The sequence below is a fragment of the Corapipo altera genome, unplaced genomic scaffold, assembly GCF_003945725.1.
Source record: "Corapipo altera isolate COAL_440 unplaced genomic scaffold, ASM394572v1 2b, whole genome shotgun sequence".
NCBI classification, from domain to species: Eukaryota; Metazoa; Chordata; class Aves; order Passeriformes; family Pipridae; genus Corapipo; species Corapipo altera.
Window position 1 is genome coordinate 22,073,218 of NW_020884874.1, and position 25,901 is coordinate 22,099,118.

Here is a 25,901-nt window from a genome sequence, read left to right on the forward strand (position 1 = left end):
CATGAAAGGAGAAGCACCTCTCCTGGCTGCCATAAGGCCTTCTGCCATTGCCATCTCTCAGGGAGGCACTGCTCCTACTGAACGGATGCTAAATAGACTGTCTCCATAGAGGAGACAGTGACTGACATGGAGAACTGTGCATGTATATCCATGTTTAATAGGAACTGGTCATGATATTTTAAATAGAAATGTTTTAACTGCATGAAGTCAGGAAATTTGAAACACTAAACCACAAAATTCACTCTTACCCTTACTCTCAACTCACTGAAATGTCTATCAGCTCTCTGAGACAAACTAGAAGAAACACTTCAGTGTAATTTTCCCCTTGTTGAAACATACATCACTAGTGCTGATTCTCTTAGCTGCCCTAATCTGAAAATGCAACAGCATGGAGGGAAATAAGTCTAATAAAAATATGTACATACTTGCACTAGTTTTTGCATACTAAAGACTGTACCATTAAAATGAGCATGGAAGAAAATGCAGATCAGACCTGCCTAACTCACAGAGAAAAATGACGAGGGTTTAGGCTCCTTCTGTCCTGCCTCGTGTGTTGCTGCACAGCAAAGTGCATCCCAATTAGACTGCCAGCTAGCAGGGCTGTTCGGACATCCATTTAAGCCCTATTTCCTTTTAGAACCAAAGCAATCCGTTTCTGATACCCTGGATGGGTGCCAACTATGGTTTTTCTAAAGCCTGAATCATTCTGACATGCTTCCCTTTTCAATTGTGCATAAAACACAAACAACAAAAGGACCCCACAACCCCCCCTGAAAAACTATCCAAAGAAAACAGCTGGAGTAAAAATAAAATTTTCAATTTGAGGATTGACACAACCCAACACCATTTAGTCTGCAGGCAGCTCAAGCACTAGGTAAAAAGGAAAGACAGACTCAGAGCCTTTCAGGCCCATGGTCCCGCTGGTGATAAGACAGGGGAGATAAAGAGAGGTCAGGTCAGCCCCAGTGTATCTTTAAAGGGGCAGCATTGACTTGGAAACAGAGCACCAGTGAAAAAGATCTTAACCATTTTTTGGTAAGTAAAACCAAATATTCTTGTAACTCCAAAGCAAGAGAAAAATATTTTGCTGTTATCTCTTGCAGTTGATAGCACATATTATATTACCCATTCTACTTGAGGACTGAGGATGGAGTTTCCTCATGAATATGGAAGGAAAGGAATATTTTAAAAATTATTTAAGATTAAGAAATTAATTTGGAGCAAGTCATAGCAAACATAATGAAATAAGTAACTTACTCAAATGATCAGGCAGAAAGTATGTCCTTTATAGCAGAATCCACTGTGAATAATTAAAGTAACACCATAATTAATTCAAATAACTAAAATTAATAAGTATTCACCGTAGCAAGTGGTAAAAAGATGTATCCTGTCCTGCAAAAAGTAATGCAGGCAGGTGACTTGTACTGATTGGATCTTCTGAAATTATCAGTGGAACACCTAGTATAGAGCTACTCTCATACTCCCAGATTTGCAGCTACAGGGCCTTGTTGCACCTTTCAAGACTGGCATGAGAAACAGAATTTTCCAAATATTCAAATATAGAAGAAAAAAAATGAATTTTTAGTACTTCTAAGCAACAGGGATGAACAGAACCAACATAAACATTTTGGTAAAAAATGTATGTCCATAACTAGAACTGATTTACAAAACAACTTTCTTCCAATAACACCTCTGAAACGATTTGAAATTGTTTTTCTAGAGACTTAAATCTAAAGCAATGACCTCTTAGTTGAAGGAGGGACACAGTTCCACTTTAGTCCTATGTAAATTCAGGAGCCAAAATTAAATCCTTTGTCTATGTGTCTGTTTTTTTGATAAAAAGATGATTTTCAATGAAACAACTTTATTTTTATTCCTACTCTAGTTATAGCTATATTGGTGCAGTTTTCAATGAGATACTACACATAGCATTAGTGAAATTGTGTTATGGTTTCTGATTATTACAAACAAAAAGTTCGTCTGTAATAAACCCTGCAGTGTCTGCAGGTGCACACACAAAATGCTTGGCCTTAACATTAATAAAATAAATGGTTTTAGGGATGGGCTGTCTTCTGCCTTAAGTGAGGAAGAAAACAAACACAATGAAGTAATGAATTAATTCGCCTTATCTTTTGTTTGCCTTACTCTTCAGACAAAGGGCACAGAAAGGGTAAAAAACTTTTTAAGAGCTGCTGTAGGTCAAGAAAGGAATCTGTAACCAACTGCTCCAAATTCATTCAGGAATTTCTTTGCCACAGAATTTGAACAAAGAGTGCATTCCTTGTTGTGCAAGTGGGACCAGAGGCTTCCCACATGACCAGAAGAAAACTAATTATATGAAAACAGTGACTGACAGTAGCAAATTTAAAGTGAGGCTAGAGCAGAAATTCTGAAGAAAAAGCCTGGGAAAACAAAAGCCAATCCAGTAATTTCAATCTACTCCTAAAAGACCTGCTCCTAAATAAAAGAAGGATTATTGTTTTGCAAGGGTGGTGTGCCAAATTAGCTTTGATTAATAGATGTAACAGGGTTTTATTGATAATGTTTATTATTAAAACAAAGCAAAAATACCCCTCATGGGCACTTTCATTTGCCCAGTCACCTGTGCATTGCTCCAGAAAATTGCCACAGGCTGGCAAGGGCTTGTTCCCTCAGATTGATGTTGTCAGTATTTCACTAACCCTGGTAACAAGAAGTCACTCTGAGTGGAATGCTCTGAAGCCACCTTTGGGTAACCAGGAATACCAAAACCACGGAGCGGCACAAAAGACACATGAATTACCCCACTATCATCCTGGCATCCAAGACAGCTGCACCATCCCACAAAGAGGAGGAGAAATGAACAGGTTGTTTCCCAAAATACGCACAATTATGGCACATTGTAACCAAATACAGAGCAATGGTCTTTTACCAGAAAAACTCCCCAGGGCTGAAACACGCCCCAGACCAACTCAAAGCAATAAACAGAAAAATCAGTTTCTCTTCTGACCTAAGGAGTACAAGTGTGTAGGCACACCAACAGTACTACTGGGGAGCCATTTTCATTCACACCATCAAAACACTTAGCTAACAGACCAGAAATAGTTCATTGAAATAATGAGATAAAACCTGCAGCACTTTAAGCAGTTCTGATTTAAATCTGTGGGCCAAAATACATCCAAGTCCTTGAAAAAGAATTACAAGAATTGGCACTTGAGCATGTGCTGTCCTTGGGCAGCATACTGAGCCAGTATTCTCATCATTAACCAGGGCAGGATGACAGAGCCATTTGTACATTATTGCAGCTTCACATGTGTGTTGCAATGGGAACTATTTCTGAATTCCCACCTGTTCTGATTCTTTCCTTGCTACAAACCTAAGACAGCCCTGAGATGTTTTCTGCCATCAGCCCTGGGGTAGAAACACAACTGCTTCTTCACTGAGACTCCGGCACATGTGTGAGAATTGTCAGCACAGAGCAGACAGAACAAAACAGGTTATTCCTCATTTGACCTGATTAATTTAATAGATTTGCTGCCTTCCTGACAATCCCATCTGAATCACAATCTGACAGAGACCGTGGAAGCGCTGCAGCCCCCTTGGTGTTGAGAGCTCCACTGTCATAGCCAGCCAGCACCCCAGTGGAAGGGAGTTGTGCTGCTGAGCACAGGACATCTTCTCCCTTTGCAAAACCGTGTCAAACTGGCTACAAGTCACACATAGAATTTAATACCCGATTCTGCCATTGGATGTCACAATACCTCATTTCATTCTGAAATGAAAATGCTATATTCATTGTATATGGTATTACATGCATTACTCAAGGTTAATAAAATTGAGTTAATAACTCCTGGGTGAAAGTTCCCATGTAAGTGTACAGTATGCTGTAATCAGTCACCCTTTACTCATCAGCTCTTTGGCAGTCTGGACTACAAGGGAGAAAAAGACACAAAAGACTCCATGGAAATTACAAGCAAGTACAAACAAATTTCAGTTTCTAAAAGGCAACAGCCTCCACTATTCATTAGTTACTATACTTATTTCAGGCATTGAAATTAGACATGAATGACAGAACCAAAATTAAGAGCCTGTTTGTTCCAGACGTCCCTCTTTAATTAATGTAGTCACTAGCAACGTGCCTACAAGATTGTGATTCAGTGTATTAAGCCCAGTGTATGAACTGTGAGCATCTCTGCTGCACTAGGGAGCAAACGCCTGCATGTGCAAAATAAAACAAAGCCACAGGGAAATAATAATAAAAAAAAGAATCTCACACATGCAAGCAAGCAAAAGGAAAGAGAGGCAGCAGATGACAGGAGCACATCTGATGTGACCTGACTGATGGGGACATGCTGTGTGCATCCAGGCACATGGTGCCCAGAGGGCAGGTACCACTCCAGAGGAGGCCAAGCCCTGCCTCCTTCAGTGAGCCATTTCTATCAAACCTGACCTGCCAACTACCAGCCATGGCTTCTTATACTACGGTTCATAGGCACAGCCCAGAGTTAATGTAAGAACTGGCAAGAGGTGTGGGCAGAGGCCTCCACTCTCCCCTCCAATATACACAGATGCACCTTCATTATGGACCTGTGTTACCTTGGAGAAAGTGTGACCAGGAATAACTTCTATTTAACATCCCCATGTGCTACTCTCATGCAAAATGCAGCCCTGTAAATCCCTCTGCTGAGGTGTTTGATTTGACAACTTCTGAGCAACTTTACAGAAAGCCTTCTATGCAATTCTCAAATCTCTTAGTTTTGAGTGAATAGGTATGGAACAGCTGCAATGCACCTAATTCACAGCTCATAATTGCCTTTGAACACTACTCAATGTCCAGGGAATCCATGGCTTCAGGGAGATAAAGTGCCAAGCAGAAGCCACCATGCCATATGTAAGGGAAGCTCTGAAAGGAGCAGAGGATGCACATATCAATTACCTTTCTTTGGGATGGAAAATATGCCATGCTCTTAAGTGTCTAATCACACACTGACAATACACCTTGCATAGATACCATAAGCACCTAAAGCTTATTTTTTAACAGACTGCTTCAGCTCAGGCTTTAGAACAACAAGCTACACAATAAGGTTATAACAGAGTTTACACTCCAGTTCCCAAAAAAAAAAAAAAAAAAAAAAAAAAGACAACTCAAAGGTTTCTACTTACAAATGGGAAAGAGGCTGGTAGATGAATTGGGTTAATAGGTAATGTCAGCAAAACCAAACAAACTGGTGAATGGAGAACATAGAGTTTAATTTCCTTATTTTTTACTGAGATTCGGCAGCTAAAAGACAAGCCAAAATGTATTTCACAGTTTAAATCTCTAACAGTCAAATCTACTCTTTTTAATTGTTCCAAATATTGTAATAGAAGCTAAATACACTCTTTCAAAATTCAACTTTAGTCATTTAACCACATTCTTAACCTTTAACTTTCTTTTCTTTTGTAGCAGACTGGAGGAAAAACAAGTAGCTATCATATTTGCAATGACCTGCCAGAATGGTGAGCTATGACCATGCTGGAGACAAAGGTCCCCTCGTATTGAGAGAACAATTCATGAACCCATTGGCTAACGAGTGCACAGAGACAGAAATTTTCATGTATTCCATTACTTGATGAGCAGTGCATAGGAAAGCACATACTGCATGTTGCTTCAGCTCAAACACTACATACAATCTCTGGAAAAGATCCAGTCTGCTTTATAAAATACAGCTAGCTAAGAATAAAATGAAAAGGTCAGGAGACATCAATTTTGACCCCTACTCCAGGGGAAACATTTGCCCCAAGTTTTTCAGCCTAAGGATTAGCTGGACATTGGAGGGTATCTTGGGAAAAAAGAGAGTATATAAAGTGTATAGAAGTATATAGAAGTTTATGCATCATGAAATAAAACTGGAAACCATTCATAAAGTTCAAAACAATACACTCTCAGAAGGAAAACCACAGCACCCTGTGCAATTCTTCATGAATGCAAAGAAGCAAGCAAAGGACATACTAATGCTACACAGAGCACTGCATGAATTACCATGCTAATCCAAACAGCACGTAAAGCTAAACTGCAAGACAAATTGGGTTGCAATGTCCTTGTAACTTTGAAACACATAGGTAAGTCAGGTGCTATCAATTTTTTTGCATTTTCCAAGACTATGGTCTACTACAGTGACCAGCCAAGAAAAATGACTGGAGCTACTCAGCAAATGAAATTCAAGGTGCACTACTGAAGGTAAAAACAGTCAGGGTCTCACTTCACAGCAGCACAGAGCTGCCCAGAAGGAACCGGCATCTGCCCTGGGAGCTCTCACACACCAGCAGTGAACTTCCCCTTTGTCTAACAAAAGCTCACTTCCCAGACAGCAGCTCTAATACACAGATTTCCCACAGCAACACCATACGAGCCTGTTGTTCCTTTCAGCTCCTTCATCCTAACATAAAATATGTCACGGTCCCCTGAGGGATTAAGACTCTTCCACACAGTAAACTTACATTAGTGAGAGGTTATGGCTCTTGGAGTAGACACTGAAACCAGTCACAACTCTTCAATAAAAAAAAAATCTACCAGGAAATGTCCTTTAGCCCAGACTGCAGTTCTCCAGTCACTACTTCTTAGAGAGGAAAAACACACACTGGGATAGCAGCCGAGAAAGAAGGAAGGACTGCAGCAAATGTATAAGGCCACAGCAATTTTTTTTTCTTATTTCTATTTTTACCTGGAGCATTTTGATCAGATAACAAAGAATTTACTTCTTTTTTTTAATAAAAGATTTTTGCACTTTCAAAATAGCAAAGGACTGGCATCTGGAAAGGATTTTATAGAAGAAATATGGCTGAATCCACGGTTTTTTTGATAAAACAAAAGTAGAGATGTAGGTTTAAACAAATTTCTTACTTAAACTTGTTTCTTACAGATTTTTACAAATGTTTCTTACAAATTTTTGCTTAGCAAACACACTTTCAGATTCCCATCTATGGCAATATTTACCATTAGGCATTACTAGAAGACATGGGAAAGGCAGCAAAGTTTTTATTAAATTTGCATTTATGTACAAACATGCAACAGTTGCTACTTCAAGTTGTAGTTAAATGCATGACTTTTGACTCTTCCCAGCTGTTTTACACCAGCAAGAAAACTTTTGGTTGCCAGTGTATATCATGAAAGTTTTACAAAACTCTCTGCTGTGCTACGATACAAACATGCTAAGTGCACACCTCAGCAATGTAAGTTGTATCTCTGCTTCCAGCTGTTCTTCCATAAAAGAACATCATCCCACAGTTCCAACAACAAATATTACAGTGTAAACTTGACCATATAGACAAATCATTACAAATGCACAGAACTATATCCAATTTTATCTTTGCACACAGAACCTACAACATGTAAAAGGAAAAGGTATGACAAGACAGAAAATTGGTCTTTGGATCAAATCTCTCATTACTTTTTCCTTTTAAACATTTAGATTTGTATATATGTGTTTACGTATACAAAACTGCGTGTCTATAAATAAATATTATTTTAAAAAGTCTTTCACAGAAAGGTATATAAAGCATATGTGTTTCGGAGTTATTCCAGTCTCTTACACAAATGTTTTTTGAGGTTTTCATAAATTAAGAATCCTTCAAGAATCCTTTTCACAGACACACATGCCCCAGCACTACAATCCATCATGTTATAGCTTCTACAAACGCTAACAGCTCCCTTTGGGTTTATGGGCCTTTATCTGTGTAGTAACTGACATGACTGTTCCCCCCATGAACACAAGATCTTATGCAAAAACATACAGGAAAAAAAAACCCTATAAAATGGTTTTACATTAGAATAGCAACAAGAAGTCTGGATTCAGTAATCTTCCTTATGAGGACTTAGTAGTTCTTGGTACTCTTACCTCTCATTACTGAAAAAAACATTACTGCTCTGTTCCTGAAACTTCCTCGTAAACTGTATTCAGGACTTAAAAAACCAGAATTTAAAAATTATTTAGACTAAAGACTGAGGTGATGCTCTGATGCTGCAGTTAGATAACATCAGAGTTACCCATCCCTGAAAATACAAACCTCTCGGAATTACAAAAAAACAAAGGTCTTGAGTCCCAATGTGAAGAAAAACCCATCTGATAGTATTAGACTTACGGGGTACATGTTCAAACCAACCACAGGTAGTATGGGCATAGCAAAAGAACATTATCTTTTACTGGCATAATAAGGGATTGCCAATACTGCTACTGTGAGAGAAGTTCAGTAATTGTTCATTCTATGGAAATCTAACTCCTTGGTGAGTGTGACGTTCTCAGACCATGATAAGCTGTGGGTGGTTAGGAAATTAATTGACAGTTTTTGGTCAGAGTTGTGATCCGGATGTCAGGGTTAGCTCCATCAGACACACCACAAGGACATGAAGGCAGAGCCCACAAATAGTTACTTATGAATTTAAAGTACTTTTAGTATTAAAACAAAGTTTCACATTTAGACTGGTTTGGCAAAGAAAAAAATGAGCATTCCATGCACTTCGATATTAAGGACTGAGACTTGCCCAGCAGACAGCAGAAACCCAATGGCTCCCACCTTCTGAACAGGGTTTGATCAGTCATTAAAACACAGCAGTTACCCGAGAAACAAGGTTTCTCTGACTAATGACTTCAGATAAGTTTTCCAGGTTAGTATAGCCTGCAGTAAAATGCAGGCAAAGCTTTTAACTTCTTCATGCTGCAGAAAGGTTGGAAAGCAACCAAGTGAAATGGAGGGAGTGGGTAAAAAATCAGAGCAATAAGCAGGGACAGGAGCTGAGGGGAGAGGAGGGATAATCTCCCTGTTGGGTAACACTTCTGATGCATTGCCACTTGTGGCCAGACCTGACTGCTAGTTGTGCTTCCCCCATACCTGGCCAGAAGATCACTGCTGGAGGGAAATAACAGGAGAAATAAGGTCACCAGCTCAGGCATATTTAACTGTTCCAGAGAAACATCTTTCTCTGCATCCCTAGCAGTACAATGGAGAGATCACCAACACCAGCCATGAAGGCAACACTGCCTAGAGCTGTGAGCACAAGCTCTCCTTTTCCAACACTGAAAACTAATAGCAAAGAAGAAAGAAAGGAAAAAAAAAAGTCAGCAAAACTTGGTAAGAAGTTCTGATGCTGCAACATGACTAATTTCCTTTTCTGCAAAATCAAAGTAAATATCATGAGACCTGTGCCATAAACTAACTCATGTGTTATCTTTATTCAAAGTTAACTTGCTATGTCATGGTAAGCTGCACGGGTGCACATGAACGACTGTCACAGTCTTCCACACCTCAGAAACTCTTTGCTACACACACAAGAGCCTTTGCTTTGGTTTTAAAGAATACCTCTCCCAGTCTTTTTTCAATAATGTGTTTTTTAAAGGAAAAAATTGCTCTGAGCTTTTGTCTTAAAATACCTCTTACTCAAAAAAGTTACAAATCTGAACTAAAAATTCTGATTAAAGAGGAGAAACATGACTTACAGTTTGCCCTCATTTCAAAGGGCCTTCAACTGACTGAGTTCCGAGGAAGAGAGCTGAGCAAGAAATGTTTCAAACAACAAACCTTTATTTTACTGTCAACTTTTACCATCTCTTTCACTAACAGCTTTATAAAATGTGAAGTATGATTGGTGCTACCAGTTCCCAAAACACTTTGCACTACTGTGTACATTTTAAAAATGAATAACGCAGCAGCAGCCTCTGACTTCCACACACAGGACATCAGGGTGTGCCCCAGGTTCGTAGTTACTGTTTACTTCTGTTTTTCTTGCTCATTTTAAACTGACAAATCCAACCAATCTCTCTGCTTGCTACTGTGTGCAAGCTCCCGTTTGCAGCCAAGGCAGATTAGCCACTTTGCTGGTGAAATACCACGCAACACATGCTGCCTTGTGCCTGTCACCGAGCAGCCTCGTGGGAATGGAATATGAGCCTGGAAGAGCAATGAAGTGGCAAAAGAATAAGAGGTTTAAAAAGACAGGAAGAGAAACAGCTCAGAAAGAGTAACAACAATTCCTTCATTTCCAGCTTCTGTTAACACTCCTGACTTTACATACACAGTTAGGCAAAGGAGAGGGTTGAAGAAGAGACAATGATTTGTCAGACTTATCTTTTTAACGATTTACTTGAGGAAGAATTTGAGGAAAAACTGTTCTGACAGCTGAAAAACTACTAAAATTTCATCTTGCTTAAAATAGACAGTTTGGTTTTCTATATAAAACTAGCCATCCTTTCAGTCTGCTGTGCCTCTCATTTCTTTCTAGTTTGTGTTAATTTAAGTGAAGTGGTTAATTCAAGCACCAAAGACAATACAGTTTTGAGCCCTTAGTTTTACAAAGGTTGGCAAGCAGTAATGCAACAGTCCGGTGGAGCAAATTAATTCGAGAACACAAGAAGCCATTTATCACACACGTTTTGCCTTTGAACACAAACCCAAGATGACAACTCTGCCAGGTACAGATACTCAAACTGCTCCAACACGGTGCAAGCCGGACTCGCAGCCCAGGGTAAAATACTTGCAGTCGTAACAAGTTTCTCCTGCCTGAGTATATGAAACTCTGTGCTCCCTTCAGCCCTGGCAATCCCTGCCAGTTTGGCAAAGGATCCTGATCAGACAGAAATGCACAGATTTATGATCCAGGCAGATTTTACAGGCCGAGTCAAACTGTGCCCTGCAAAGAGGAAATAAGCCCTGCATAATCTATGCCTCCCTTCACCTTCCCTTCAAAAATTACATATTGTTATCTCCTCTACAGGCAGGCAGGGAGGCTTTCATAGCTTGCTGACCAATTATAAGAGGAATTCTTCCCTCCCCCTCAAGCCTGTACAATGGGCTCTTTATGTAAATCACTCAGAAAAATTAATACACCATTAATCCATCAGTAAAGCTTCCTTTCCCATCTCTGCCCCATGGCTTAAGCATGGGCTAAGGAAGGCAGCACAAGAAACCTTATGGAAGTTACGCAGCATCCACCAGCAGGGCTGGGTGGTTCTTCTGATCCACAGCATGCAAGATCCCACAGGTGTTAGAAGAGTATCTGAAATTGCTCTACAATATCAAGATACCAACAATCAGAAGTAAAAATTAGACACTGATTGCAAATGCAAACTCCCTTTTCAGAAGTTTTTCCGCAGTGAAAGAGGTTAAAAAACAACCTTCAAAGCACAGATTAAAATTGTCTCCTAGTATGCTGGGAGCAAAGCCCAAGCATATACATCCTGTGTTAGTGTTCCTGCATACAAACCATTTACTAAAGCCACAGTCTATTCTGACTCAGAAGTGAAATTCTGGTCAAATAGCTACTAACTGCTCCCAGAAATGAAAAGAAAGAAAAGGCCCTTTGAAGTTCAAATGCCATTGGAGAGCCTGCCTGCTCTTACAAAAGTGATCTTACAGCAAAACTGAGTCAACCTTACACTTTCTACTAACAAACTAGTTCTCTGGAAGCACTAGAGAAATTACAACCAAATCACTGGCATTATTGAGTATTTTTAACCACACACACACAACCCACTGCCTGCCAGTTCACCATCTCAGAAGAGCAAACTTCTGAAATTTATTTTGATTTGTGGTAAATATGAGGTATGTTTGAGCAAATACCTGACAAACTCCATTTGAAAAGAAAACACAAAAAATAAAAGTACTTTTTCAAAATCTAATATAAAATATACTCCAGGTTTGAGTATTCAAGGGTTCATTCAGAGCTATCTCATATCCTAGATATCCCTCCTTCTCTCTGTGGAGCAATTCCCATCACTATCTCATCTTCTCTTTTATTTTGCATCTGGGACCACTTCTCAATCTGCCCTCATAAAAGAAAATACACTCAAAATTTTCCAGCAGGACCATGAGGCAGTCATCCAAAAAGCCACCCAGTCTATTAGAAGTGGAGTCTTAAATGGCTTTTGGTTCCACAATTTGAGGAGAGATTCTTGCTGCACCGGCCCAAAGGCTCTGTTGCTGGTGATTACTGGCTACAAGAAACATAAACAAAATACCTATGCTCCACACAAGCAGTACCTTTATGTTGGCCAGATGGGAAATTAAAGGCTTTCCCCATTGATTACTATAAGCTTTCACAGTTTTAACACACACACCCCCCCCCCCCCAAAAAAAAAAAGGGCAAGGTAGTGCTGCTCCTCGGCTTTTGTGCTGCCGAGGAAGGCACTCCTCCTACTACCCCACCTGCAGCTCCTAGCTTCCAGTGGGACCCGAGCAGCTGGACAGAGAAGCATGGAGCAGGGGCTGACACTTCAGCAGCAATTGCAAAAGCTAAAGAGAAAGTGAGTCACCTTTTCTCTGCTGGCTCCTGTAGATCCAGTTCTCATCATCCTCATCTACCTGCTGCAGGCACATGGAGGAGAGTTCACCATCGCTGCGAAACAATCTCTTTGTCTGCCTTGACAAGGAGGAGAAATTTATCCAGCTGACAGCACGCGAGAGGGAGCCTGGGTTTTGTTTGAGTTTGAAAGATCTCGAAACACACTCCTTTTTCATTTTCTTTCAAACCAGCTACTGGCGATGGTTCCAAACAGACTTTTCTGAAATTGTTCTTGTCCCCTTTCTTAGTGGTTTTCGTTGGAGGCTAAACAAATTCAATCCAACTTCAGTCCAGGTTTCTTCTTGTTGCATTTAAACCAGCACCAGTATGGAGGTAGGTCACTGTGCCAGCGCAGCTCCCCTGAAGCTGTTTTGATACAGCACTTAGGGAGCTGCCAAAGAAAACAAAGGGGGAAAAAAGCAGCAGAAAGTGGCACCTTGCAGCAGCTCAGAGAAGCATGTAACGGCTGAGCAGAATATAGCACTAAGGCATGCGTTTTCCCCATTCTCCACTCAAGAACAAAAACTGTAGTTCCACTCTTCGCCCTGGCATCGCTCCCCAGAAGCTTGCATGCAATTCAGTTCTCTCTTCTGGCTCATCAAAAACAGCCCACGAGGAGGGAAGAGCAGGCAGAGATCACTCCCTGGCATGGCACAGCTCATGAGGGACAATGGACCAACCACACTTCTGCCTCTTCATTCTGGCTGCCCTGCTCTGCCTTAGTGAAAAGCCTGGTGAAGGAGCTCCAGGAAGGCTCTCTTAACAATAAAACCGACTGCGTGGCTATCGCTTAGGATTAGAGTGAAATATGATAGGCTCGCTCTTCTAAAAGCACAACCACCGAAGCAAAACTCCTCCTTTCCTCAGCCAGCTCAGTGGCAGCGCAAACTTCTGAACTCTGCATGCAGAAATAGGCAAGCACTTGTGCACCTCTGTGGACTTGGAGAGAGGGAAAATAAAATCTGGAGCTTGTCCACACCACAAGCACTCTGAACAGTGTGCTGAAAACATTAGTGCCCCTGTATGTGGCAGCACATTTAAAAACAAACTAAATGCAAGTGCATGGACATAAACAAAGGTGTGCATGAGCAGATATTTAGTGACCGGACTCCCCCTAGGGTCACTGCAGCTCATAAAATAGGTTTCACTCCCAGCTGTGTTACATTCTGCCACCTTCTCTTTAAACTAGCGGCTGGGAAAAGCACTCCACAGCATGAAGTTTTTAAAAAGTCAGGCACTACTGAAAGCTGCAGTGCTTGCCCTGCATGCCAGAACCAATGCTGCTCCTAAGAGGGAATAAGCAGGCATAGGGGAGAGGCAAGAGGAGAATTCAAAAGCAGATGGAAATTGGTTATACCAAGGCACCCCAATACCCACGTTTTTTGACAGAATTTGTCACCAAGACATAAGCTGACAAAACGGCCCACAGGTTTCTATCTTGCAGCAAAATAATAGACTTGAATGTGTGAGATATCCAGTAAAATCAGCTCAGTGAATCCTCAAGCAGATGCTGGTGGTGAAGAACCCAGAGGAAAAAAAAACAAACCCAAAACACAAAAACACGCCACCTATCTGAAGAATAAACATTAATATCTTAACATCCGAACTGCTGCAGATTATGTTAGCAAAAGGACAAGCAGCTTAAGAAAACAAGGGTACAGTGTTCCAGCTCCCAAGCTGTCAGTCAGATTTACACTATTGCAGAACCCACCCCAATCCCCTGGCAGATGCTATCGCAGCCCTCTGGATTCTGCTGCACAGCCTCTTCAAAACCATTAAAAACAAAGGCTCTGGCTTTTGCTGAAACTTATGGTTCTCTGACTCATAATAAGAGGATAAGGTTTAACCCACTGACTGGGAGGCAAAAAGCTAAGTACTGTATCAGATTACCCTATGAATCAACCAGGCACACCAAAGTGACCTTTGGCTCCCACTAACACAGCACAATGGGTTGGCCAACTGTCTTCTGTAAATAATTTAATAGGCTGCATTTAAATTGACCTCGCCCGACGAGGTAATGCATATGTACATACTGGGTCTTCCACCATTTTCCAAAGTCAGTGGTGATGTAGTGGGGTTGTGGAGGGGACTGCAGGGGTGCACAAATGGGAGCACGCACTGCTAACATTTGCTTTTCTCACTGTGTTGTGAAGTCCTTCTAGTCTGGAGTTTTTTGTCTTTGTTAACAGACTCCACTGCCCATCCCTGATGAGACAAGAGACCTGTATAGGGCTAGGGTATTTGTTTTGTTTTTATTCTTTAGGCCTTTTGCTTAAAAGAAGGTTTAGAGAATGGGGAGTGACATACCCCTAGAGACCCAAACAGTAGAATATCCATTTTGGGGCGGTTCATGTATAAATAGGCAGGATTTAATGTAAAAATCAAAGACCGTGCTTCAAGTCAACTTATTTCTTTTGAGAAAACATTTGGAATTGCCAGTACTGAAAAGTATAGAGAACTGTAAACTCCCACAGCTATTACTGGCTAAATTATACAGAGCCAGATGTATAAAAACCCTGGTAGGAACTGCAGGATCACAGTCATCTCACTGTACTACTTAGAATCAGAAGATTAGAGGAACCAGCAAGAAGGAAACCCTTTCAGAATGCCAGGGTAAATCCGAGAGCTGCCCTGAGTCTAGGGAGCAATTTAATTTTAGCAATTATCCTGACCTGTCTGAACCTCTGCCTTTATATTATGGTGCGAAGTTACAACTTGGTGATGCAAGGGTGAAAACACTGCTGTGGGTGATTGACCATAGCATTTCCACTGTTACTGTGAACACGGAGTAGTACAATGCTTTGCTCAGAGTTTGGTATCGTTGAATTGCAAGAAAAGATTCATCATGATAGATCACAACACTGTCATTACCACATAACACTTTTTATTTGTAGGTGACAAGAAGCTTCATATCAGTATACATCGTTGTACATGTGCATCAAAAGTAAATTACCCAAGATTAAGAGAAAACAGCAATTGCCATTTGAAAAACAATACATATTGAGCAACTGCTGCAGGTTAATCTGTGCCTTAATCAGTAGCCAAGTGCAAGACCACAGAGTTGGAAACTTTAGCATCTGACACACTTTAGAGGATTAAATTTAATCATGCAAAACACTCTACAAAGCCATTTAAGAGAAAAAAAGTACACCTCTAATAAGCGTAGCCAATTTTCCAACCTGACTATTTTCTCCCTTATGAAGACATCATACAGGTACATAGGCTTCATATTTTCGAGGTTATATATGTAAAGATTAAGGCATTATTTTTGTTTCACTTAATACAAACCCATCTCAGTGAAAAACCCATAAGGGAATCACAGCATAAGAAACAAAGGGTTTGAAGTAGAAAGCTAAACTGGTTCCTCCCGCCTTCCCTTTTTTTTCTTATTTTTAGAGGTGAACAAGAGCAAATATGCATAGCCTCACATGCCATCAGGATTTTTACCATCTATCACAGCCTGATTGTCAAAGGATTCTCTAAAAGTTGTTAAACAAACACACGTACATGGCTCACAGCCACTGCATTCCCCTAAGGCCAGCAAAAACAACAAAAAAAAGTTTCACAGAAAAGGTTTCGGTTTAGTGTAAAAAATCAACAAAGCAAAAAGACAAAAACCAACACCAAAACTCCGCAGACGTGCTCTGGTTTTGGTTGGGCTGTGGGTTTTGGCAGAATTCACATGTTAATTTAATTCCTGCATTTCCTAGTCTATCATTTCTCATGACTCAATGAGACAGTAACATGGATGATTCATAATTACAGCTTCCTGGGACAGCAACTGCTCCAACACCTGAGAAGACATCTCTCTCTCAGGCTTCCTGGGTATTTTCCTTCAGGTGGTAACAACTCATCACCAGCCAGTCATAAAGCCATTTCGATTAAGCATTGTCAAAAGCCCACTGAAAACACCTTACCTGCAGACTCAACCCTTTGCTACACAGCTCTTGATGCAGCCAGTGAAAGGGAGAGGGTGCCTCCAGCAGCCCCAAGAAAGCCTCTATCCCGCAAACTGCCCCAACACCACCACATCCGCTACATATGGTCACCTCCCCAACCCTGCTCATCATCTTCAAAGCAGAGATGTATGGGAATTGCAGTCAGTTTTGAAACCTTGTCAACCTGTCTTCCATTGGAGGTTTTTATCTACAGCATACCTGTTGTTTTACAAGTACCCTATGAAATGCTCACGTAGGAAATCCACAAAGGAATCCATATTCCTGCATAATTATTTACAGCAAAGCAGCCACTTTGTGGTATCACAACTGAGCCTCAAACCTCCAGTCAAGGCTATGTCCTTTTTTGTGTAGAGTACATAAGTGAGAAACTCTCTCTCAGTGTGAATGGACCTGTGAGGGGAAAAAATAGTAAAGAAAAGGATCAAAAATGAAGTTACTTGCCCAAGATCACAGAAAGGATAAGCAGCAAAGCTAAGAAAAGAAAGTAGGTCTCCTGGCTACCAGCCTTTCAACCTACTTAAGTAGGCCCTGTCTCACACAAAAGGAATGCCTATTAATTGTTTCTGTCACAACCCTTACAGAGCCCTTGAGTGCCCTAATTACAAAGGAAAATTATATTTCTGTTTTGCTACCCGTTTTACCCTTTTGGGTTTTTTCTCCAACTTATTTTTTCCAAAAATACACCATACCATAAATGAGCACCTAAAAGAGGAGGGAGTTGTAGACCATAGGACTTCTTCAAGCACCCCATCCACATTTCCAACTTTATTAAGTCTATAAGAAAAAAAAAAAAGGGTGGTGGGAATCAGACTGCAGACAATCTTTTATCCTGCAGAGGATAAACCAGTTTTTGGACAGGTCTGTATTATGTACCTCGCACCACAGCCTCCCTCCCTTCTTTCAACCTCTGTATCCCGGAAGGATTCACTGCATCAGGGAAGACAATGTTTTCTCTGATTTAATAGCTGCATTTACTTTGGTAAGGAAATTCTGTAAAACCAGAGTGGCAGTTTCCACAAAGTGCTAGGCAAACCTGGACCTGGTTCTCCCCTCAACACCAGCTGCACATAGGGATAATGACCACTCTTACTATGAGAGAGGAATCAAGCAAGGAACACAAACAAGGTGCCTGTACAATTTGGTTGTTAGCAAAAAAGGTATTTGCAAGAGGGGCAGAACCATCAGAACTGCCTAGAAAAAAATAGTGGTTTTCTCTGAAATACTTTGATGCCAAAAAAGCAGGTGAGTTAACTGTGCATAAGACACCCATCTGCTTCAACTGGGTACAAATACATTCACAAACTTTTGATTTTCTTCATCAGCATAATGTAAACCCCAAATTTCAGAGATTTCCTTCCAAGTATACAAGGAGTTGAGTAATCACTGATGGTAGGAGCAGTTTCAAGTACTGAGTTCTGCTGGGTAGGAGTATGATGGATATCCTGAAGGTATTTAAAGGACCTGAAGATGTGACACCTGGGGACATGGTTTAGTGGTGAACTTGACAGTGGCTGTTTAATGGTGGGACTCCATGACCTTTGAGGTCCTTCCCAATTTAAATGATTCTATGATATTCTGAGGAGTACAGGAGGAAAGGGCTTGAACTCCGTTAAGTTTCAGCCTTGCCTACACACAGATGAGTTTTTCCTCATGGCAGCCAATAACTATTTTCCAAGTGAAGCAGCAGTTGGTAAAATAACTTCTGCTCACCCAGCACACAGGTGTTGATGTAAGGTTTGATGCCGTCGTACAATCTAATGTAACAAGTAGCAGGACTCAGGTGACTTCGGGCCATACATAAATCCTTGAATATTTCACAGGCAGCCCTCCTGACCAGCACTGACCGCCACGACAGGAGCCGCAGGAATGTCAGTGCGGAGCGCCGGGTGGGAAGCGGGCAGCGCGTGCCGGCAGGTGGCAGCAGGGATCCAGCCGGCTGGATCCCATCGCCCGAGGGGGGCCGGGGTCAGCCTGGGATGGCAGCTGCGACACAGTTACGGTGACAAACCGTTGTGATTTAGCTTTCAGCAGTTCTCTTAGAGGAAGCTGTTATTATCTCTGCTTGGAATGTAATTAACTCTTTTAGTAGGGTTTGATTGGGGCATGACAACTCACTAATTAAGACAGCTCTGCTAAAAGCTCCCACTAACTAGTAGTAGTCACCGCCAGGTGTAGTCACCGCCAGGATTCCTACACAAGTTCTCCTGAGTTCGGGTGCTCTTGCGTTCATAACACAAAGTCTCTTTTTTAAAATCTCCTAACCATAGGGTCACCTCCCCTCCAAAGCTGAGGCTTGGCCAGAGAAGTACTGGGCTCACAGCTGTTAGCCAAGACATCCCAAGTGCTGATAGGCTGGGAAGATTAACTAAGTATGGAATTTTTGAGCACAGAGAAGTTGTCTGCTTGAAGAAAAGATGGTAGGGGTTTTTTCCCTCATCTGTTCATTGTACCACCAGAAGAAGTAATCAACAACAGATCTGATCAACACAAGAAGTCACTTAGAGAGTCTGGGAGAGAAATGGAGAGATGCATATGCTCTCTTCATACTAAGAAGGGGCTCAAAACACTGTTAATACCTGAATATGCACAGAAACTTTGCAACATACCAGTTACATTTAGAAACTTAGAAATAATTTTAAGAAATTAGATTTTGGTGAAGCACAAGAAACTTCTACTGGATCATCCAAGTTTCCTGTGGAAATGCTGACAGCTGTATTAAAAGTAACTGGAAGTCAGCTGAAACCAAACTGTATTAAAGAATTTATTAACATGTAATTGAGGATTATTCTGCCAGCAGGAAAGTACCCTAAGACAACCAAATAAATGTCTATTTCCCACTTCTCCGATTAAGAGGATACCAAGGAAACTGCAGAAGGGATAAGGCTGTTTGCTTTGAGGTGGAAGCCCTCTGCTGGTTAACATAAACTAATTAACACACTAATCTAAATGTTTTTGTAGATAACAGAACCACAAAGAACAAGAAAGGAGACAGTAGCTAAAGCAGCAGCAGAGAAGAATCATCAGCAATCTCAGAAATCTTTATTCTTCATTTTATTTACAAGGTCCATGAATATAAAAGGTGTTTGTTTTGTTTTCTTTTTTTCTGTTTTTATTTACATACTCTTTGACATACAAAATATGCAAATTAATAAATCTTACTAGGTACTTGCAACAATAAAATGCTAAAAAGGAACTTTAGAACCCTGTGAGACACTTGGGCACACCTAATCATTCAAACACTGAAAACACAGTTCATATGAGTGTTATAACCAGGTCTTACTGTTTGACACACAAACCACAGGAAACTATTTCTTTGTATAGATACAAATGGTGCATGTGCACATCTTTTTGTCTTGAGTCCTGTATCTTTAAAACACATTTCAAAATTACTTCACAGCCAAACCAGCAAAATTATTGACATTGTATGTATGTCTCTTCTAAGAACCAAACTAAATATGTGCCGTTTCTGTAAACCATGCATAAATAGTGAACTTCAGAGGACAGCATTCTGTGCACAGGTATAGGACTGCAGTAGAGCTTTTTCAGTTTATTTTTAAATTTGCATGCTAGCTTAGGCTAGTACATGCTAAGTACAGAGGAGTGTGTTGCAACTCTGGGCAAAATTTGTAAATGAAACCCAGCCCCACCACGCCTGGAGGAATGCTGCAATCTCCTCTCTTCCTCACAACAGGCTCTAGGTCAAAAGAAACTAATTTCTTGGTGGAGAACGAGCACAAGGAATGTTGCTGACATACAGAGGGCGAGAAGGAAAAACACTGAATTTGTACCTTAGTTACTGTCCTACACAGTTATATTTAATCCCTATTAAAATAGCCCTGCTAAAAGCTGGATGAAAATGCAAGAGAAAACAAAACTTATAAAATAATGAACATATGGCCTAAGTATGTGTTCTCTCTGTATGGAGTGCCTGCACATGTGCTCACTCCATATGTATTCAGCACGTATTCAGCAGGAGCACCAACTGTGACCAACAAAAAACATTTTCTCCCCCCCTGCAATTTCCCCTTCTGCCATATACAGGCCTGGAATCGACCTTGAATTTTTCTTGTTTCTTTTTCTGCAACCCTGAAACACTTTAATATTCTCCCCTACCAATAGCAGTTTCTAGGTGGAAAAAGACCCAATAATACAAAAGAAAAACATGCAGGATCACTCCTGTAGAGTCTGTGGTCCCCCCAGCAGACCTTATGTAAAACATTTGAGACACAGAAAGTATTCCTATTCATCAGCTGCCAAAACGAGCTCCTGAGGACAGGAGGAAAAATTAAAGCCCAAATTATCCTCAGTAGAAGGGAAGATAGGATAAATAAGGACATTCATGCTAGCAGCAGGAATAATCTGATGCTGCCTCTCAACCACTGGTATGTGAAATAATCAGCCTCAACAGAACAGTTGCTTAGTTGAAATAAAAACCCCGAATGTAAATTCTTAAATCTCTTCTCTTTGCTCACAGCAGAGAGAAAACTAAATAAAGGTTTTGCAATCTTCTGTAATTTGCACCACATCATCTTGTTTACATATCTAAAGAAAGCTCATCTTATGGCATACCACTTACTGAAATATAGGATGGGAGGAGTAGAAAGTGAAAGAGAAATCACTTATTATTGAAATTACAGGTGTAAAAAAATGTTTGTTCATCAGATACTAATCTGTTGAGAACCCAGTGGATGTCTCCCACAATACTAACACCCCAAATCAACTTCACCTAGCAGGAAACAGTTTAGAAAGCAGACCTTCTCACAGCCAATGCCAACTACCAATCACTGTTTCAGGTGGTTTCATCAGGGCAAAGAAGATTCACACCTTGATAGTCATTGTTAAATCAAGTCATCCAGACATTTCACTGTTAACCAGTGGACTAAATCACAGGCTTAGTCTTTACCTAGGGCTTTTTCCTGTCCACAAGACAATAGGCTTGCAATACTCTGCAAGCCTGAAAGCAACTCCAAACTCCTTGTCACAGAGGTTCTTCAGTGCCTTCCTTATCAGATGCTTGGAAACCAAGTAACAATCCTGACGCATCCTTCAGTATGACTTCTCCCGTGGCCAATGCCAAAATATTGCTCCTACCTATGCCATTGTGTTTTCTTCTTTTTACTAAATGAAGTACAGTAATTGGCACAAGTGGCGGCCCACATGCGAAATCCAATGTTTCATGAGGTCTTTCATCTTCTCCTTGGCAGAAACAAAGAACATGGCTCAAGTTTGATCCCCAAGCTTGCACCTTTACATACAAAGAAGTGGAGCAGCAGATCTACACGAGAACAGGCCCTGGTCAGTGAGCCACAATAGCAATAATACGTCTTTGCATCTTTCGGAAGGTAGTGGGTAAGGAAAAGAAGTAGAACTCAAAATGGAAGCTAAGCCCTTTCTTACTGTATTTTCTGTGTAAGTGAAAGTAAGGGCCTCTAGACATAAAAAGAAATGTCAAGCTAATTTAAATGAAACACATCCCCAAAAGAATATAGTCAACATACAATTTAAAAGATAGATTTTTATTGTAAAGAAGTCAAAATGAAGATTTAACTGCTGTGTTTTTCACCTAATTCTGTCTGTAAAGCTGAGCCACCTTCACCAACAAGAACACTACTGCACTAAATGCAAAAAGAAAACAACCAAGAAGAGATACTTATTATTTCACTTGCAATAGACATTCCTTATTTACAGGCATCTGGCAAACTACCTGCAGTAGAAACAGATGCCATGTAGATACTACTAAAGAAATAAGAATACCGACACAGAAAATAAATTTATGCAGAAATACTTATTATCTGATCATGTGCTCTATCACATATGCAACATTCTTGTTATGCAACCAAGTTTATTTACTCAGAGGAGTCCACTAAAAATAAAGAGAATATTCTATATGTATTTATTCATCAAGTAAAAATAACAATGGTTTCTAGATGGGAACTACCACCTTCTTTTGATTCACATGCCTCCCATGCTACCTGTTCTAAACTCATCAAGTTGACAAGATTATCAAGATTGCTTCAAGAGCCAATATTTCTCTGCAGTATTTTTTTTCCCCTGCAATAACAAAGTGGAAAATATGCTGGCTTTCTCAACCAGCTTTGGCATAGAGATAATACCATGTTCTGTGGTTAACTGCTAGCTCTTCTTCCTCCAAGGCACTGTGAGTCATCTCTGCTTTCCACGCTGGTGTCTTCCAAACAATTCTGGGTAAAATTGTGCTAGTTCATTCTCACCAAAGACATTGTATGACAGCACAATTACACAGAAGGGATCACATATTAAACGAGTTTTTTTAAGCATTTCTTTAAAAAATGTGCAAGGCAAATATTGCAGTAACTATTAATCAAGTCTAAAAATAAATTAAAACTAGCTTCATGAAAGATGCCTGGGCTTTCACTGGCATTTGAAGCTCTTCCTTCAAGTACAAACAGTCACAGCAGGATTTGCAACTCTCATCCAATGGCACCTTTTCCCAAGCTTAGACAAACAGACGTGAGGAGACGCTTTCAAACCCTACTTGCAGACAGTATTGTTTTTTCATTATGACAAAGCGTTACTGAGCTTGGCAGTAGAAACCACCCACTTTCAGGAACTTCCAGTGTAGTTAATATTCCTCTGCTTAACAAAAGATGCCTTGGTCTAAGGCTGTTCCTACAGGCTGTTGTTATAGCACTGCACCCAACTGACCTTCATTTATGAAGGGCTGCTCTGGTTACAGGATCCTAAGTTATTCTGTTTAGTTTAGGACCAGCAAAATTGACAGATTGACCAACAGACTGACAGCTCTAAGATCACTTGGGGTAAAATAAATAAATAATATTGCATATTGGCCAAAATATATGGTCCCTGCCAGCATCCTTCAGCAATGAATGGACCATCTTAAAAGACATTTTGATTGCCAAGTTAGTATCCTGCATGGCTTGCCTTTAAAAAAGAAAATTAAAGAAAAAAAAGTGTGCCACTTTTTAGACACTTACAAAGAAACCAAACAGACAATGTGCAGTCCCTTTATGACTCCCAAATTCTGGGCCGCTCTGTGGGTCACTGCTCGCATCTCAGAAAAAAACCCTTATGACATCTACCAGTATAGTGCTTGCAGCTGACCCTCCCAGGTAGTCAATGGGATCTACTCTCAGGTGGGGGCAATACAAAGTCCCTTTTCTTTAGCTCTCAAGTAAAGCCAGAAAAGAAAGCTCCTGTTGTTCCCTGCCCTCTGGGTGCACTGCAGCAGGGCTCATCCTGTGCAAGCACAGCTGCTTTGGGTGCTGCCCTGGACAAAGAGATATTGCAACCCCAGCCTTCCAGAAGTGCTAGGATTTCATCTAAATCACTGCAGCAAGCCAACTTAGGGCCCCAAACCAGCTGTGTCAGCACAGCTGAGGAGACTGTAACCTGAAGGAGAAGAGGTGGACACAAGCATTGAAGGAACGGGAGCTTCTTCCAAAGCAGGGTGGGGCAGCTTAAGCAGCTGTACCCCCAAGGCTACAACTGGCCAGGGTTTCTGCAAAATGTCCACTTCTCTGGTGGACAATTGAGGGGTTTGATAAGGAGAAGAAGGTCCAAGCAGACTGCTTTTCTGGATCTCTATTCAACTTGTACTTCAAAGTAAAACAAACCAACCAACCAAATTTGATTTCCAAACAGAACTCTTCTTTTGGGGGGAAAATCTGTTTGCAGGGGTGCTTTTTGGGTGCTTTTTTATAAGTTTTATTTTCACTGTGTGTGGGAAAATGATGCCTGAAGTCTTTGGCAGTTTTCAACATGGGAAAAAGTAAAAAAATCTCCATAGCGGGGTGAGGTCAGGGCTGGGCAAAGAGAGCACTCAGAACATTCATGTGAATTATAACACCAAAATAGACTCAACACACTTCATAAAAATGTGTGGAAAATTCATTGAGACAGCAGAAAAAGAATATGACATCCAGGATCACAGGAAGGTCATCACTGGATGCAGACTTTCTTTTTTTTAGGTTTGGCAATCAGTTTTGCTACGTTGGAAGTTCTAAGAATTGTATCCAGAAGCATCTCAGCAATCAGCCAAGACAGGGATCAAGAGAGGGAAACACTTATGTTCTCCCCAACTCAGGAGAGGATGAAGCCAAGGTAAATAATTTGAGAGCTGTCTTCCGAAGTAAACTTTTCTTTTGGTTCATGGGTTATTTCTACATTGTCAGCCAACTATAGACATTACAATTTGTTAGCCTGTTGAAATTAAGTGAAAATGTATTTCCACATTAATTCCAAGGAAACTTGTTTCCTGTACAAATTTTTAACTCTAGGCCTCCTTGACAATGCTGTTGCCTGCTGCTGGCTTGGCTTACAACACTTTTTTTCTTTTTTTTTTTTTTTAATGGAAACTTTCAGCTTCAGACCATACTGTAGAAAGCCAGCACAAGGGCAAAAAACACATTTCTGTGCTAGAGCAGCAAGCACAGAGAGGAAAAAACACAATGACAAGTCATTCATGTGAGTGGAGGATAGGACAGGCATCCCTGGCATTCCAGCCCTGATAGAAAAGAGATGTCACTGCCTTGCAGCTGAGGTGCAGACAGAAGCTCACTCCCCAACCAAAACATGTAACATGCACACACCCCTTCTCAGAAAAATAGCTTGAGATGCATCCTGAGATACCCTTCCTGCCTTCAGCAGCAGGTCCACTGGGTAGACACTCATCCTTTAGGCACTACCACCTAGTTTTAAGCTTAGAGAGGGCTGTTGTCTTTGCATGTCTTCAGCAGAGGTTCATCTGCAGTTGTCCTACAGGTTCTGCCTGTAAAACTGGGTCTGCCGTCTCCTTGCAGGGAGGCTGGCCTCCTTTCTACCTTCTCATCCCACAGCCTCTCTGTAATGACTGCTTTCTTCTTCAGTCATGGACACTGTTAGTCAGAGCCACACACTGACACATGGGAAAATATCTTTAACCTCACGAAACATTTTCTCCAATACCACTCCCTCTCCATACACAGCTTCCCAGGACAGTGCAAGAGGAAAACTAAGTCAAGGAAGGCAAGATAGCACAGAGCAGTCACACTGCCACCCTGCATACAAGGCGTGGGGGGAAACACCATGCATGTGCACCCATTCCCTCACACCTTGCAAAGTGCTGCCGATTTCTGCAAAATTCAGGGTGAATCATATTTGTGCCACTTTTCCCACATCCCAGTTCATGGGAGTCACATATCTGGGCAAGAGTCTCATCTTTTATCTTCAAAGAAAAGTGCAAATTTCTAAACTTAATTTGAGGGATGCAGACATTTACACAACCTAAATGTCACAAAAGTCCAAACTCCAAGAGCTATCAAAAATCCTTTTTGTTTTCATATTTTATGATTTTTTGGAGTAAGCTCGAGATCCTGAGTGCTTCAGTTAAACACACTTTTACAAGTGGAAAGATCTTAGCCAAATTCTCTGTAATGGAAGGAGTTAGACTGCAGGAATGCAGCTAGAGCACGATAAGGAATGCTTTTCTGGGGAGGGTGCTGAATGCTTACATACAATAATTTTAATGTCACCCTGTCAAGCTAATGCCCCATGAGGGTGGAAGCAAGAAAAATACAGGCTTTTCAATATTGGATAATTGGATGCACACCCTTAGTAGTGACAGCAGTTTGCTAAGTAATTGCTCACCTCCAAGTAGCTAAAACAAGAATACT

General features: G+C 40.8%; 1 protein-coding gene across 8 annotated transcripts in view; it reads right to left on the reverse strand.

Annotated features, from left to right (window-relative positions):
• The window catches only part of NHSL1 (NHS like 1), a 182,867-nt gene that overhangs the window by 95,095 nt on the left and 61,871 nt on the right, over window positions 1-25,901 (reverse strand). For 2 of the 8 annotated variants that reach the window (XM_027633320.1, XM_027633316.1), the window contains exon 1: window positions 12,264-12,921. The exons of the other annotated variants lie outside the window; for them this stretch is intronic. In XM_027633320.1, coding sequence (XP_027489121.1) covers window positions 12,264-12,468 — 205 coding nt within the window. In that variant the 5' untranslated portion in view covers window positions 12,469-12,921. Of the gene's footprint in view, window positions 1-12,263; window positions 12,922-25,901 lie in introns of those variants that run through there. 8 annotated transcript variants of the gene reach the window in all.